Source organism: Hippoglossus hippoglossus, chromosome 22, assembly GCF_009819705.1.
Source record: "Hippoglossus hippoglossus isolate fHipHip1 chromosome 22, fHipHip1.pri, whole genome shotgun sequence".
Classification (NCBI taxonomy): Eukaryota; Metazoa; Chordata; class Actinopteri; order Pleuronectiformes; family Pleuronectidae; genus Hippoglossus; species Hippoglossus hippoglossus.
In genome coordinates, this window is record NC_047172.1 from 16,291,667 (window position 1) to 16,307,393 (window position 15,727).

The 15,727-nt window shown below is 42.0% G+C and overlaps 1 protein-coding gene across 16 annotated transcripts in view; it reads right to left on the reverse strand.

The window, feature by feature from the left end:
• dlgap2a (discs, large (Drosophila) homolog-associated protein 2a) overlaps positions 1 to 15,727 on the reverse strand; it is a 172,102-nt gene that overhangs the window by 86,202 nt on the left and 70,173 nt on the right. For 14 of the 16 annotated variants that reach the window (XR_004612633.1, XM_034575582.1, XM_034575583.1 and 11 more), the window contains one exon: positions 771 to 803. The exons of the other annotated variants lie outside the window; for them this stretch is intronic. Coding sequence is in view for 11 of the 14 variants with exons in the window: in XM_034575582.1 (XP_034431473.1) it covers positions 771 to 803 (33 nt within the window). In the remaining 3 variants the exon portion in view is untranslated. The remainder of the gene's footprint in view (positions 1 to 770; positions 804 to 15,727) is intronic. 16 annotated transcript variants of the gene reach the window in all.

The window sequence follows — 15,727 nt, forward strand, 5'->3', positions numbered from 1 at the left end:
GTCCATTTTATAAGAGCAGCAGGCAGTGGGGGTACATCTCAACATCGTGCCAATCAACCAATGGTTTTAAATTCATCACAAACTCTTTCATTGAGTTAGTCGATCATGGACATTCAGGGATGCAGCGTCAAGCTGTAGGCAGCCCAACCAAACACTGTTACCCATGCAGAGGGATGACGTTTGGTTTTAGGAATGAAATATGAGGAGACAAATGAAATGGATTGCACTGAGATTACTGACAATGTAGTGGTAGGCTCCAGAGCTTTCAGCCTTCAAATACATCTGGAGCACATTGTGCACCCATGATCACATAATTACACATGTTCACGAGCGCACGGACACTCATGAAATAACATGTGCACACAAATAATAATTAATGAGATGAGAAGCAGAAGAGCAGAGCAATCCCAAAACTGCGTCCCTCAGCCTTCACACTGTCAATCAGTCAGGTCAGTAAGAGCCGTCTCCTGGTGCTAACACTCTGTTGACCTTCTCTATTCTACACCTGCGGTAGGTCCAAATGCGCAGGGCCGCTGTTTGAATGCTTTATAATAAATAAAATCAAAACCAGGAGGAGGTTTAGTGTTTTTTTCTACATGGATCATAAAAACTGGCCTGTGCCGCTGCTCTACTGAGCTGAAGACTGAGGAACAGTGAGTCTGCAGCAACGTGTCGCCCCCGCTCCACCTCCCACCCTCCCCACACAGCGAATAAACAAGCCGGGAGATGACGATGACACAAGCTTTTGGGGAATGGCGAGGCCCACTCACCTTCTGGTTCACCACACAGTGTGCACTGTGATTCTAAACAAGGACCAAAGAGAGACAACAGCGGATTAATAGAGGCAACACATATGGGAAAGTTTGTGCGAGTGTGTGTATGTGCGGGGACAAACATTTGCGTCACTGCTCTTGTATGAATGCTAAAATGCTCACAGTCATTCAAGAATCAGCATCTCTCTCTCTCTGTCATCGGCAAAAACAAATAAAAACAATAAACTAAATAAACAACATGGAGAACGGAGCCTGTTTTGCTCCTAATGTTCTTGCAGAGCAGTAACCATGTGCAACATAATAGAAACCCAGCCACCATGCATAATACGACCATCAGCCACATGTGGCTGCATAAAAAGATAAAATGATGAAGACAAAGGCGTCAACAGGCGGAAAACAACAACAAAATGAGACATCATATTGCTTCAAGTCATCACTGCCACGTGCGAAAGAGGCTGCGGACAGAAATATGTAGTCACAAACCTGGCCGAGACTCAAAATTAAAATTAAAGCAAAAAGAAGCAGTCATTTTTGATTGCATGCTATCCATCATTTTTATTATTCATTTTAGGAACGGTCCTTTGATTCAAAGATACACGAGGCTTCACATGCATCACAGGGTTGAATGTAAACATGGAAGATAAGGTGCAGTTTTCATTTTGTTTATTAGCCCGTATTATTCAACACAACAGCAAACTGCACTGTAAGCCTCAAAGTCCAAATCAATATCTAGGCATTACTGTTAATGAAGTATCAGTCTTTCCCAGGACCCCACAGAGTGTAGGCCACCTCGGATAAGAGCTGAACAATTTGAACAAACTAAATTATTAAATTAGTTTGTTCTTTGCAGAGACAGACCCCAAAAAAGAACAGAATCACGGTGAAAACGAGCGCCATGTCCTCAGGCCGTGGTTCCTGCAGACGGCTTCGAAACAGCTGTGCTGTGTCAGAGTTCGTCTCTGTTCCCTGATGCTGCAGCAGCCATGAGAGACCATCTCGTGTTTTTTCTCCCTTTTTTAGTCAAGGCTCTCTATCTCATCACTGCTAATTAGAGGCTTAATTAGATCAGCAGCCACCTTGAAATTAGGACTTCTCTTATTTAGATTTTTTTTTAAGCAGTGAGACAGCTATTTTTGATGGTTCAATCCCCTCCAGTCATGGGGCATATAAATACAATAAAACACGTCCATAAATGTTCATAACACTAAACTGCTGCCATTTCTCCGCTCCCTTCTCCTCAGGTGACCTTGCTCATGGGCAGGGTGCAGTGAGGGCAGTTCTGCAGACCAGCAGGTGAGTGAAAAAGCACTTTTAAAGCTTTGTTGTAGCTGTCAGTCTGCACAGGCTGTAACATGTCACAGCCCTTACACTCTCTCGTCACAAAACTGCCTGCCGGATCTTACCTTTGCACCCTGGCTGCATTTGGCAGAGCAAAACACCAAATCATATGGTTCTTTTTTCTCCTGTCAGACTTTTCTGCACGCCACACCTCACACAGACAGATTGAGAACATTGTTACCAACATACAGTGTTAGAAGAAAGGAAAGCCAATTCCACTAAAGCTGCTTTCAGACATGAACTCCCCAGATCCTCTGTATTTTCTCTGGAGGAGGTTCATGTTTGAATGCAAATGTCCGATTGAGAGGCTCCGCAGTTTCTGCAGACTGACCTCCTAGTATAAAGTCCGTAGAAATTCAGGATAAATCGATGTGTGAACACTGTAAGGGATCCCCTACTGGATTGACAGGGAGCGCGTGGGGGGGGGGTTGATGACGCTTCTAACACGCGACAGACACAAACATTTCAAAAACAAAAAGAAAACAAATATCTCCTTGTGAAAAAGCGGTGACACACATGTAGAAGACACCGACGAAGATGTCAAGATAGTTTGCGGTGATGAGAGCTGATGACGGTGTCGGGGTGCAGTAAACAGGATCACGTGATCTACGCAGCGGAGTTAAAACGTCACTTCCTGCCTCTGCCTGCTGCACCCAGCTGTGCCACCTCCTGCCTGAATGATGCTGTTTTGAATGTGTCTGTGCAAAGAACCCCCTGCTGTGTTGTGCATGTGTTAAGGCAGACTGCGGGTAAACTCTAAATTAGTCTTGATTTTACCCGCAGGTCTTGTCTGAAAACGACTTAAAATAATCCAGCTGTTATTGTCACTTTCCAGAGGTAATTGCATTGTATAAGTTTATTTGGACCTCTGTTCTCGAGGGTTTTTCCTGGGCAGGTGGGGGAAGTCTGTGGAGTTTCACCACACACGAGCGTCCTCGCTGGCAGTGCAGTGGCGGACGGCTGAAGCCTGGAGAGAATTTACTGGTTTAATTAGTCTTTTTTACTTCTTCTCCCTACAGTATAATTCTGCAGATTCAGAGCAATTGGACCTATTAGTTTGTCCTGCCTGTTTAAATTTAAAAAACTCTTGAATTTCCCAGTGCGGAGCCCATATTGATCTCGATCAGGCAGTTTTTACAGTATAGGATCTGTTCTTGGGTAACAGCTGGAGGTGTAAAGTGGCTGCCAGCCTTAAGTCATCATCCAAACCAATCATTGCTCTGCTTTTGAGAATGAGGGAGAAGAATCTGTGTCTACAGCCATGCTAGAGGCCCTGTGATTTGAGCTCAATGCAAACAGTAGCATGGTAACATTCTCACAATGACAATGCTAAGACGCTAAGAGTTACAATGTTCCTCATCAGCTGGGATTAGCTCCTACACCCCACCACTACAACTTCTTAAAGGTCCAGTGTGTAAGATTTAGGTTAAAGGGATCTATAGTCAGAAATTTAATTAAAAATAATCCAAGTGATGTTTTTTTCAAAGCTAGATTGCCATTTATCATCAGGGGACCATGCATCTCTGCACTACATGATTTGCACTGCCTCCATCTGGGAAACAAACTGCTACTCCACCTTTCTGTCATTGAACAGATCACACACAGTCTCACAAGATGCTTTAATGTAAAAAAGTGGTAAAAAGTCAGTAAATGCAACTGGCAATGGAGAAACACTTTCATTAAGTCCGTCAATCATGGACATTCGGGGATGCACTGCTGGATTATATTCAGTCCTTCAATGAAAGTTGAAGGGACAAATGAAAATAATCTGTGTCTGTAATCTAAGAGTCTACAGCCATGACAGAGGCCCTGTGATGTGAGCTAAATGCTAACACTAGCATATTAACATGCTCACCATGACAATGCTAAGATACTGATATTTATCAGGTTTAATATTCATCATGTTCCTTGTCTGCTGGGATTGGAAATGGATGATGATGATGATAATGATAATGATGATGATGGAAAATTTATTTAGTTTTATGGCCAAAGCTCTGTTTATTAATTATTCATGAATGTCTGTACTCCATTATGGTCAAACTAAAAACTGTTGACATATTTCACATGTTGACTAAACTATCCCCACAGCTATACGGCTAGAGAGGCCGAAACACATGAACATATATCCTATCAAACAATCAAATACACCAAACTGCTTCACAACAATATAGGTTTTATAACGAGTATATTTCGGTTTTCCCTCTGGTGTAGACAGTGGATATCTGGGCCAATTCAAACATTCAATCAAACATTTCTCCTTGCAAAACATAGTGATAGTTTTTGTAGGTGTTTCAGGTCAAGGTCACAGCTATCTGCATTTGAATTAAAGTAAAAAGGTAGATTTTCAGAAGAGGTAAAGTTATTTATCTTTTATTGTTGCTGTTAAGTATAGGAGTAATTTAAAGAAGTAAAAGTCCAAATACTTCGATGAATGAAAAGTAGTTGTACATCTAAGAGCAAACAATAACAAGAATGGCTGTCCTGTGGCCTTGGTGGAATTTTGAATCAAAAGCCAAATAGAGTGTTTTTTTTTTTTATTTGTGCAACTCAAGATACTGAAAAAATTGTTTACAAGCAACTTCCTGAATAGCAAAAGCATTTCACATAATGAGTAAATAGACAGAAGAATGAGAAGCAGCAAAATAAGAGACTTTGGGAGAAAGGAAAATACCAGTATAAATGTATTTACATTAGGCCTAGTACTGAATAGTTGATCAACACTGTCTTAGTCATACTTCATGAGCAAAGAAATAAGTGATGTTCAAATGTCTATTTAAAAATTCCACAGTCGGTTAGCATGCTTCAAAGGTGGAGCACAACTCTACGCTGACCTCCTGCTTGTGAGTAAACTAACGCAGAATCTCACAGGGGCCTGTGAAGTCCCCTGATATCAATCTCCAAACACAAACATACACAGAGTACAAATCCTCAGCCTTGATCTGATAATGTATTCATCCATAATTAAAGCCTGCATTTCCATATCAGCGCGGCTCGATCACACCTTCCCCACTGACTGATCTCTCCTTTACCCCCACTCTCTGTCTCTCGCTCACTCGCTCTCTTCCTCCTGATCATACGACGTGCGAGAGGTGCAGGTGCTAATTAGCCCGTGCTAAGATTGTTTCGGAGGCTTTTTCACAAGAACGCTGCATCTCTGATCAAACACACATGGTTATATATAAATCCAGGTGAGATGGAACATGATAAATTTGTTCAGGGAGCTGTTGAGTTTGATCAACGACTTGGGATTTACTTCATGGAGCAGCTCATTAAGGGTCTGAACTGTGCAGCACACAAGTCAAGGCCTTTGTATTTGGACAGGGTCAATGAGTGTAGTCATTATAGGGAAGTGCACATCTATGTACAGGTCACATGATTGTGTACTGACACGCCTGACCACACGTGCACAAAGAAAAACAGACTCACACCTACTCGAGTACACAACAGGAACAAGCACACTCCTGCACGCCCTCGGCTTCCAGCCTCCTCTATGTGGACGGTCACCAGTTTCAGTTTACCTTCCCTTTGAGTAGCACAATCCATCTTCAGCAGGGCCCCCTGTGTATGTATGCAGCCTCCCCACAGAGCTGATCTAGCACTTCTCCGAGGAGACGCTGTGCTGAGCACGGGGCTGGAGGAGAACTCATCAGCCTGCCAGTATAAACCCTGCCTGCCTCTTCAGGGGCTAATTGCTCTGCTCTGTCACATGAAGACGCTTGGGTATGAATATAAATGCATACAACAGCAATAAGACTTTGTGGAGACAGAATTTATGGATGACTACATTCTTAAGTTTATATTAAGCACAGATTTTGATGTTTTGGGGAAATCGTCTTCTTAAATTTGTTTGCAGAGAGAAAAGGCCTTTACACACTAGACGTGTAGTTGTGCAGCTGACTTGCACCTTTTTTAAAGTTTTCACACCAATAGTCAGTCAATGTAAGATTTAACATCATATCCTTTCGCTGAGAGATATTGTGGTTTTTATTATTTTTTTTAAACCAAGGTCGATTTTTTCAAGGTTTTGCTTTGCGACATGTACACATCTAACCAATCAGAGAGCATGCTGTTGACAACATTGCAGATTCGAAGCAGTAGTAGTAGTTGGAAGAACCACTTCCTCCTCCATCCAGACTGATATTAAGTGTATTAGTCAATATTACTAAATATATTTTTGTTATTTTTGTCTTTAAAAGCAAATAATATAGCAAACTTGAACCTGGAGTCAACAGACAACTCCTGTCAAAGATAATGAATCAATCATATGCCCAAAACTGAAACTGCTTACAAACAAATGGGCCTTCCTAAAATTAAGCCTTGTCTACACTACTGCAGATATTTTTCGAATTTATATTTTCTACTCTGTTTAAAAAAAATCTCCGTCCACTCGACCATCCGTGAATACTTCCTCAGAAGTTTTCCAAGGTATTTTGTCTTTTTATTAAGTAAAGAAAGTGCCAGATCATTATCGCCTGATGTAGACTCCATTTTTATTTATTTTTGATCCTTGTAATTTATTTGCTAAATTGCCTCATGCTGGCGCGTCGACATTTGCCTCAAATTATTCATTATTTTGTGCCGTTTCTTTGCGTCGCCGTTAAAGTGCAAAGGCCTTCAGAGGAGAAAAGGTTCATTGAATCAAACCTCAGATAAAGCCGTCCTCCACACACAAGCAAAGTAATTAAAGCACAATACAAGCAGCAGAAACACCAATTAAAAAGCTGCTTAATCTGAGGAGCCCAAATATCACTTTGCAGGGCCAGAGAAGGAGTCGGCACCTCGGCACAGTTCAAAAATGAAGAGCTTATTGTCAGGAATAATCAAAATATTTCCTTCTAGAAAAGAAGCAGCAGGCGTCTGACATCAAACAGTGAGTGTTTGAAATGAAGCCAGCCGTCAGGGTTTTGTGGATGACGATGTCATGAGAATACTACAAACAGCTTTACCGCTGTGTGAGCTCCCAAACAAGGTACAACCAGAACAAAGCACACTAACTCCCACCCCCCCAAAAAGAAACTAACACAAAAAAGCTTTTCGTCAGCTCTCATGGCAGCAGTGGGTGGTTCGGTGTGACGCGGGTGCAGGGATCTAAGCACGACCTTCAGTTACAGACAAACACTGTCACTCTGCGGCGAGTAAAAAGCCATCACATGTCAAGATACATCCCCTGTCTATTCAGGAAATCTGTTTGTGCGTGCGTGCGTGCGTGTGTGTGTGTACACGTGTGGCAGTGAGGCCATTGATGCTTGAGATGCAATGAGATTCACAACACAGCTGCTGAATGTTTCTTCTAAGTTTCCTTTGTTTAGTTCTGTACAACTCATCTGGTACAAACAACGGACTAATAACTAATAGACAAGCTCCATCAACACATATTGTTAGAATAGTGACTTCATTAGTCAATATTATTTTCCCCAGTTGCAGTCTCTTCCTCGTGTTCTCACCGTAACATCCTTTTTCATGGTTTTTCTCATAAATTGCATAGGAAGTAATGTTTTAAAGTAATGTGTTAGCATTTTTCATTTATTTAGCATTTTATAAAATTTGAATCCTGATCTTCCAAATCAATTTTTATAAAGTTTAATCTTTCAATATGTGAACACACCTTTACTGAAACATATGATCATGTTTTATTGCCTTTTGTTAGTAATCCACCTGAAAACAAAACGAGCCCCATAACATATACAAAGTTGATTAAATGAATCCAACACAGTGAAATAACAGATGGAGCCTTCTGACTTTTACACACATTATCTTTCGAACGCTACTGGCGCCAAATGCCCAACGTCCTGATTCAGCATTTGGCTCTTCTTTCATTAAATATGGGATTTTTTACAATGTTGGAAGTGCCTCAAAGTGTAAATGGTTATTTGAATCCATCCCTTATATAACCAGCAGGTCACTCAGCTCTTCTGACCAGGCCTTACGGGTTGTCCAACCTAAAACTAAATGTGATTGCGCTTATGAAGCTAAGTGTAAGTTTGATCATTCATTCACAATTCTCTTACACTCTCATAGCCTCTTCCACTCAGCTGGCTGGGGGTGTTATCCAATCAAATTTTGCCATGATCCCAATCAGCCATTCATGTTGTTGCTGTCAAACTTTAAATCTATTGGCTGTTATTTCAGTGAACTGCAGTCTCCATATCCCGATCCCTGTGTGGTCTTCTCTTGATCCCATCCACCATCACGTGTCTAGACCCCAGGGTGTTTCCCATACGAAGCATTGCCTCACCCCCTTTTAACCTTGATGATATCACGAGGGGTCCAAGCACGACATTAGACGCGCGTTTATGTCACATCGCTTTCTTCTGTCAGTGTGCACGGCCATACATTTTGTTCATCTTTCTCTCCTGCTTGAATTGAAGTTGTGGACACTGCAGATTGCTCCTCCTGCAGACATAAAGTCCTCTGACCTCTTTTGACTTTAAAAAACTAATTTATTTAAACTGACCTTTGTTTCACCTTGTGCAGTCCTAACGTGTGTAATCTCTTTTTAATGTCTTCATGCTACTTGTTTTCTCTCTAACGGTGTTATCTTGAACTATTTTTTGTTGGTGAGGCACTTTGTGAAAGGAGCTTAATAATCTTTACCTACTTCACTATGAGGCTAAAACCACTGGGGTCGGTTTGTTTTTATTCGTATAGGAGCATCTCCTAAAGTATCTTATTCAGCTCTTTTTGAGTGTGTCAGTGAGTGTGGAAAATTGCAGCTATATGGTGAATTAAATCATTTATATGTGGTCTCTACTGTGCACTTTATCTCTAGGCCCTAAGTGCAGTATATATGACAGTGAAACTGCAAATGCAGCACATACATATATGGACATATAATACGCATGTTCATATATGTATGTCTGCCAATGGTTTCTATCCACAAATAAGTATGTGTGTGTGTGTGTGTGCATGTACACTGTGAAATGTAACACAGTGAGAGTAGACATATTGTGGTCACACTGTAGGTGGTGGTACAAGTTTCATTTTGCAGTTTGTTTCTCATGTTTCGTCATTGAACCCCACATTTAACAGCCTGACTGTGACATGAGGAGGTGAGAACTAGATTGAGGAGGGGAGGGATGGAGAGATGGAGGAATGGATTTGGGTGGATGAGGGAGTTTTTAAAGAGGAGGAGGTAAAACATCCCATCGTTTTTCCATCAACCCCCCCAAGGGCCCTGGGCAAGATTTATGGGTTGTTTCTTTCACCTCCTGGTAGGTGAATGGAGCTGAAAGGAAGAGGGAGATATAAATATAACAGAGGACTGACGTACATGTTTGAAACTGTGTTTGAGTGATTGAATGCATCTGAACTGTGTTGAAGTGAGGATGGCAGAAGAGAGGTGGATGTGTGGAAATGAGAAGGACAAGAGAGGTGGGAGGATGCAAACGGATGGAGGGTCAAACAGAAAGAGACAGAAGCAGACAAAGAGAAAGAGAGAATATTGATGGCCTCCTCCACACCCCTGAAGCCCTCTGTCTTACTGGAGTATATATCAGTAGCTCTTGGCCCCGTAGATGACCATACTGACACCTGTTGATGGATGATCAGGTGTCACCCTCAGTGACATGTCCGTCACTTCTCCTTCCCCAACATCTGCACGCCCCTCTTGCTCACTCCATCCTCCCATCAACACATTCACTCATCATCATTTTCTCTTTTTAGTCCTTACGCAAATCAGAACTAACTATAGATTCTATATTAAATGGTCCAGAGAGTGAAGCCAATGTGGAAGTACCTGAAACCTGTGGTCTCTTAAATGACCAGCAGGTGGTTGGAAAAAGAAGACTTTCTACAGAAGTCTATGAGAAAATGACCCAATTCCCACCTGATATCATCAATCAATGTCGCTAAACATATTCCGAAAGACTTCATGGTCTCATTCGCTAGTTTCAAGTCTTCTTCAGTACAGCATGATATTTATTCTCTAAATTATGATCCCGCTAAGAGTAAAATAGACGATAAATTACAGTATTCATTCGGGCATGGAGATTGATTGACAGGTACTACCATCCAATGGGAGCAGGTCACAGGTTGCTCCTTCAAATATGGTTCAAGATGGCGCTGGCCAAAATGACAAACTTGCGGAATCCAAATTGGCAGTTCACAAAACAATGGGTTGGTATTGAACATACAGTATTTTGGCCAGAGAAGACAGAAGAGAAGGTGGTCTAAGGCACTTACTTTCTGCCACCTACAATGCTGTCCTACGTTCTCCCCCAAACAGCTCAATACTCATCCACACCCCAACTCATGTCACCCCAATGAAAGGGTGGATCCAGAACTTACAGTTATCAACAGCCTTTCACAACTTTACTCAGGGGATTCCAACAACCTTCCCACGTAGCAAGATTGTTTTGGCCCAGATTTGGCCCACACTGCCACAGCACCACACTGTAATCCGGCCCACATATCGTGTGGAATGATGCCATATGGGGGTTCCGCTCCGTTTGTCGGATCTGAGCCACAAGTAAGCCTTAGCAATGCAGCATGTCAACCAAAGAAGCCAAAGGTGGCCTGAATTTGTTTTGTAATACTAAGGCTATAGTCACCAATTACCATTGGGGCCACTTTAGGTTCACATCCAGATTACACCTTGCTGAGAGCACCACATGTTTTCCAAAACAGGTCCACATTTGTTTCGGGATATTTGGGCCAGATTTGCTGTTTTACAAACATACAAGGTGACAGGAGCTACAGTGGCCTTCAGGGTAATATTGCTAACATACTTGCGGGTTCAAAACAGAGTTAAAGCCTCTTACGTAATGATCAAAGAGTTCCTCAAAGTGCACATCATTCCAGGCTTAGAAAATGAATTACTGAATTAATTTTTTTATGTTATATGTAAGTCTTGACACCTGGGAGTCAGTCATCTTGTGCTGCAGTTAATTCCCATTAAATATAACCCACTAAAATCTGGGGTACTTGGAACATTTCAACATCAATCTCATGGTGTCAGACATCTACCCTGATCTCTCCCTGCATATCACACTACCTGTAGGTACAATTTTAAATCAAGTACTATGTCCCTTTATGACACAAAATATGGAGAAGCAGAGGGAGATAAAGCAGTTTTTCAAGATTACTCATGGTGGGAGGAGGGGAAATATGTGCATTGCCTTGAGGATAAAAGAAACATAAAATTGGAGATAAAGCCTAAAAAAAAATGTCAAGGTGAAATATTGTTGTAGCTACAAACCTATAAGGTTCATGCAGTGACTCAGAATGCATATGCTCTTTAATAGTTTCCAGTGTAAAAAAACACCCCCAGTGTGTAAATATCCAAGAAAGTCAACCTCATGACTCGACTGGAATAAAGCTGCACTGACGCCAAACCTGCAGATCATCACTTTTTATTTATGTGATTTACATTAACAACCACCCATTCGTGTAAAGCGTTTTCCTCCTCATATCCCACTTTCACAGGCACATCATTTAAGACTCAACTACAGATGTAATGAATCGCACAAGAAAAATCTGGGTTTGACGTATCATAACTGTTGCTGTTATGAATCAATAAATGTTATGGTTGTCGCCCTCTGTTGCAGCTCACTGCCTGCAACATGTGCACGGCATTGTGCTCGACAACAGTGGGTGAAGAAGCAGGAAGATATTCTGTCAGGCATTAAAGTAATCAGCAAGGTCAGTGACAACGGTACTGGGGCTACTGTCTGTTATTCTTATTCACTTCGACGTTTTAGTTCCGTAGATACAAAGCAAACAAGACACAGACAGGACGAAGCAGGAGAAGAGGCGGGGGGGAAACACAGACACACAAAAGTATATGCGTGTGAGTGTATTTGTGCACGTGTGTGTGCATGGGTTTCTCTGAAGGCATTTTTTTTTTTTGCCTCTTGAAATCACTGAAAACAATGACTCTATTTGCTTCTGAGGGAGTTTTCCTCGTTTCAGTCATTTTCAATTATGTAACAAGACAATGCAAATTACTCCATTTGCATCAAGCAAATGAGACTTGATTGAAGTACGTAAATTGGCTGGAATTGGAAACTCAGTTCGCTGCACAGACAGAATTTGTGGAATGATTTTTAGCCTGAGGCCAGACAAGTTTTAACCAATGGAGATGGATGGATTTAACATATTAGGGCTGTGTATCACCAGTGTCTCATAATTCTACAAACCAAAATGGTCAACGAGACTGGCACCCATCAGCCATGCTAGTGGCCGCGTGGGCATGTACCATAGAATGTATGTAAAGATGGATGGATGGTTCCTCTTACTTCCCAGAAATGAAGCCATCCTGGATACTTACGCTGCCATCCTATGTCGACAACGTCATTTGGAGCCAGAGACTCACGTGATGGAGCTGCAGTAACGAGCTCCCACGATACACACAATCAACCAATCATGAATCAGTCTCAGCTGTCAATCATGATGTTTCATCACACTTTTAAAGCATCAAATAACTCATAAGAACCAAACTTCTCAGAAAATGAAAATAACGTGTACTTTTCAGTTTGGTCCATGTCCCGTCCACTAACATGGAGGAGGCAGCGTTGATGACCTGTACTGCAGGCAACCACCAGGTGGCAATCAAGACGCCTTGGCTTCACTTTTGGGGAGCAGTCATGTCGTCCATCTTTATATAGAGTCTTGGGCTTTGAGATAAATGCTAATGCTATCATGCTCACAAAGACCATGTAAACATGCTGATGTTTTACCAGATAGGCTATAATGTCTATCATCTTTACCCTTGTAGCTCAGCATGTTAGCATTTATTTGCTCTATACACAAATGTTTAGTTAGAAGCCAAATTAATGGACGAAACCATTTCTCTCAGACACATTAGTAGATGTTCCGATTTTTCAGCGCAGGGGAAAACTATGATGTGTTGTTTCTCCGTGAAAAGTCAGGGAATCAAACACAGTAAGAAGAGAAGAATCCTAAAGTCAGTGAAGTGAACATCTAGCAAGCCAGGCAAGGAATATGTTGTTATATATTAAGTATCAAGTGTCAATTAAAGCCTCATTATTGCACTGAATTAAATCTACAACCATGTACACTCACTAATAGAGCACAATAATATCCTATCACACTAGCAACCTCCAGCACCACATGGGCACACACACACACACACACACAGACTTCATAAAGAGTGTGAGTGTGTGTCTGACTCAGAAGCAATGGCACAGTGTCACCACACTCATCAGTCTTCTTGATCTCCCTAAGGATGATGTCACTGGCACCGAGCATGGCCGGTGGCCCACTGGACTGAGCGGGGATCAACTCTCATTATCTCCTGTCCAGATTTACACGGCTGCCATGCTCATGATTTACACAGGGGAGCATGGACGGAGAGAGGGAGGGAAGGAGCGACAGAGCATTTTCAGAAGAATCAACCTCCTGACTACTCACTATTTAAAGAAAACTATTCTGGCTACTAGCTGCATCAAGTGTGTGTATGTGCACGTGGGTGCGGTGCCACATTTCTCTTAACACACCATATCCTGTCACTCTGGACAGAAACACAACTCACTTTGTAAAACTTTTGCACAATGGAAACATTCGAGGTAAAGACGCCCTTTGATTTCCGTTTATTTCTCTTTTTCTCACACACAACTTACAGATGAGTTATGAGTCATCCGGTCAGGTAAACACACACACACACACACACACACACACACACACACACACACACACACACACACACACACACACACTCATCTGTTCACTCATCCACAAACCCAGCATCCCACCAGTTCTATCAAATCAAAGCAAACATCAAACAGCCAAACTCCCCATGTGTTGGATGCAGATGTAACCGAGAACTTGGCACAACTGAGATACACCCCCCACCCCCCCCCCCCCCCTATCTCTCTCTCTCTCTCTCTCTCTCTCTCTCTCTCTGTCACCATAATGTCACAACATTGTTCCATGTGATTGGATGCCTGTGTAACGATGAATGATTGGCAGCCGGCATCACCACACGGCAGATTTCACGAGCCACACACCTGCTGCCTTTGGCGCAGACTGCCCCTGCCTGAGACTGGAGCACGGTACAGATGTAGTAGTGCACGTGTTTGTGTATGTGTGCGTTTGTGTGTACTTTACGAGTACTGTCCAGGGTATTGCATTATTCTCCGTCTCTTGAAATGGGCCTAATGGGCCGTGAGGAGAAAGCAGACGAAGCAGGCCCAGAGGCAGCGTACAATGTGTCTAACACCTGGTCGGCCATGTCACTGGGCGGCCATATTGGATGTGTGCTGGGTCCTTCTGTCTCTTTGTTAACTAGTAAATGCATCATGGGGGAATAGCCAGGGTGACTTTGCCTTCAGTGATATTTGAATCCAAACCAAATGCTGCCACCTGCAGACTAACAAAGTGTTATTCTCGATTTTAAACTAATTAAAAAGCCTTCTTGTATTTGCCTTATGAAACTGATGATGTAATTCCATCGGAAAATTGTCCATAGTTTTTTCTTAAACAACTCAAACACTATTCCAGTTTGGTCCTGGTTGTTAATAACTAACAGTAATTTATATTTCAAACATAACTCGAGCCCTGCCACATGAAAATATCTTAAACTTACATTTATGTGCACTTTGTGTTAGTGCAGCAAGCCGTGAACACAACACTGTTACATTAACACCTTTTAAAAGCAGAATGACACTCAGTGGAGTGCATACCATCACCACAGGCCTAACAGTCCACTTAAATTCCATCAAACTCCTCTTAATTGCACTCAGTCATAGTTCTCAGTCCTCTTAATGTGCCAGGTTTATTTCCATTAAGGTTCAAGAATTATTTCCTGTGAAACTTGGTGAAAATGTAAAAAAAATGCCTGAGCTAGCATAAAAGTTCAAAAAGAATTTCTGGATCTTCCCCAAAGTCTAATGGGTTCTTTAATGACCCATACTGCATCCTTTCACCATGTTTTGTGTAAATCCATCTAGTGTTTTTTACGTAATTCTGCTGACAAACAAAAGAATTGAACAGACTCTAGCACATATTTGGAGTCATGTGTCTTTTGCTGCTAAATGCTCCTCTATAGTGACTAGCAAATTGCCTGCTGTTTGGGGCTGGACATAGCCCACAGTTGGTCTTTAGACATTAGTTTTTTGTGGAGAACAACTATCTGCTGCTGCTGCTGGAGATGACATTGATGAGAGTGAATGAAAACAGTTAGGTTATGGGCCATCGAGATGACAAAATGCTCCGTACAGCGGAATGGAAGTGCACTGCAGTTGGAAGATTATTCTCATTATTACAGTCGACCCTCCTACACACCCAAAATATCGATCTGAGCAGCTTTAAACTCCCCAGGACATTGTGCTAAAATAAATATTTGAAAGAAGAGCCAAGGCGCTAAACAACAACAAATGAATTCACAGCACAAAAGCATGACATTTCAGTCTTGTGACCTTAACCACCCGCGACACAGACAACATATACACTGGTGCACAAGATCCAAATCAATAAATGACCTGCGGCAGATAAGGATGAGGGAATAAGGAAGCATGATAGGCTGGAATCAAGAAGCCTCACATAACGCTTGACGGTCCACAGAGAGGTGTTTACTTTGACGATATTGGATGAAAAAAGGATGTGTTTCCACGCTCTGACGCCTGCTGATCGAATGTAAACACTATCACGCTGGGTTT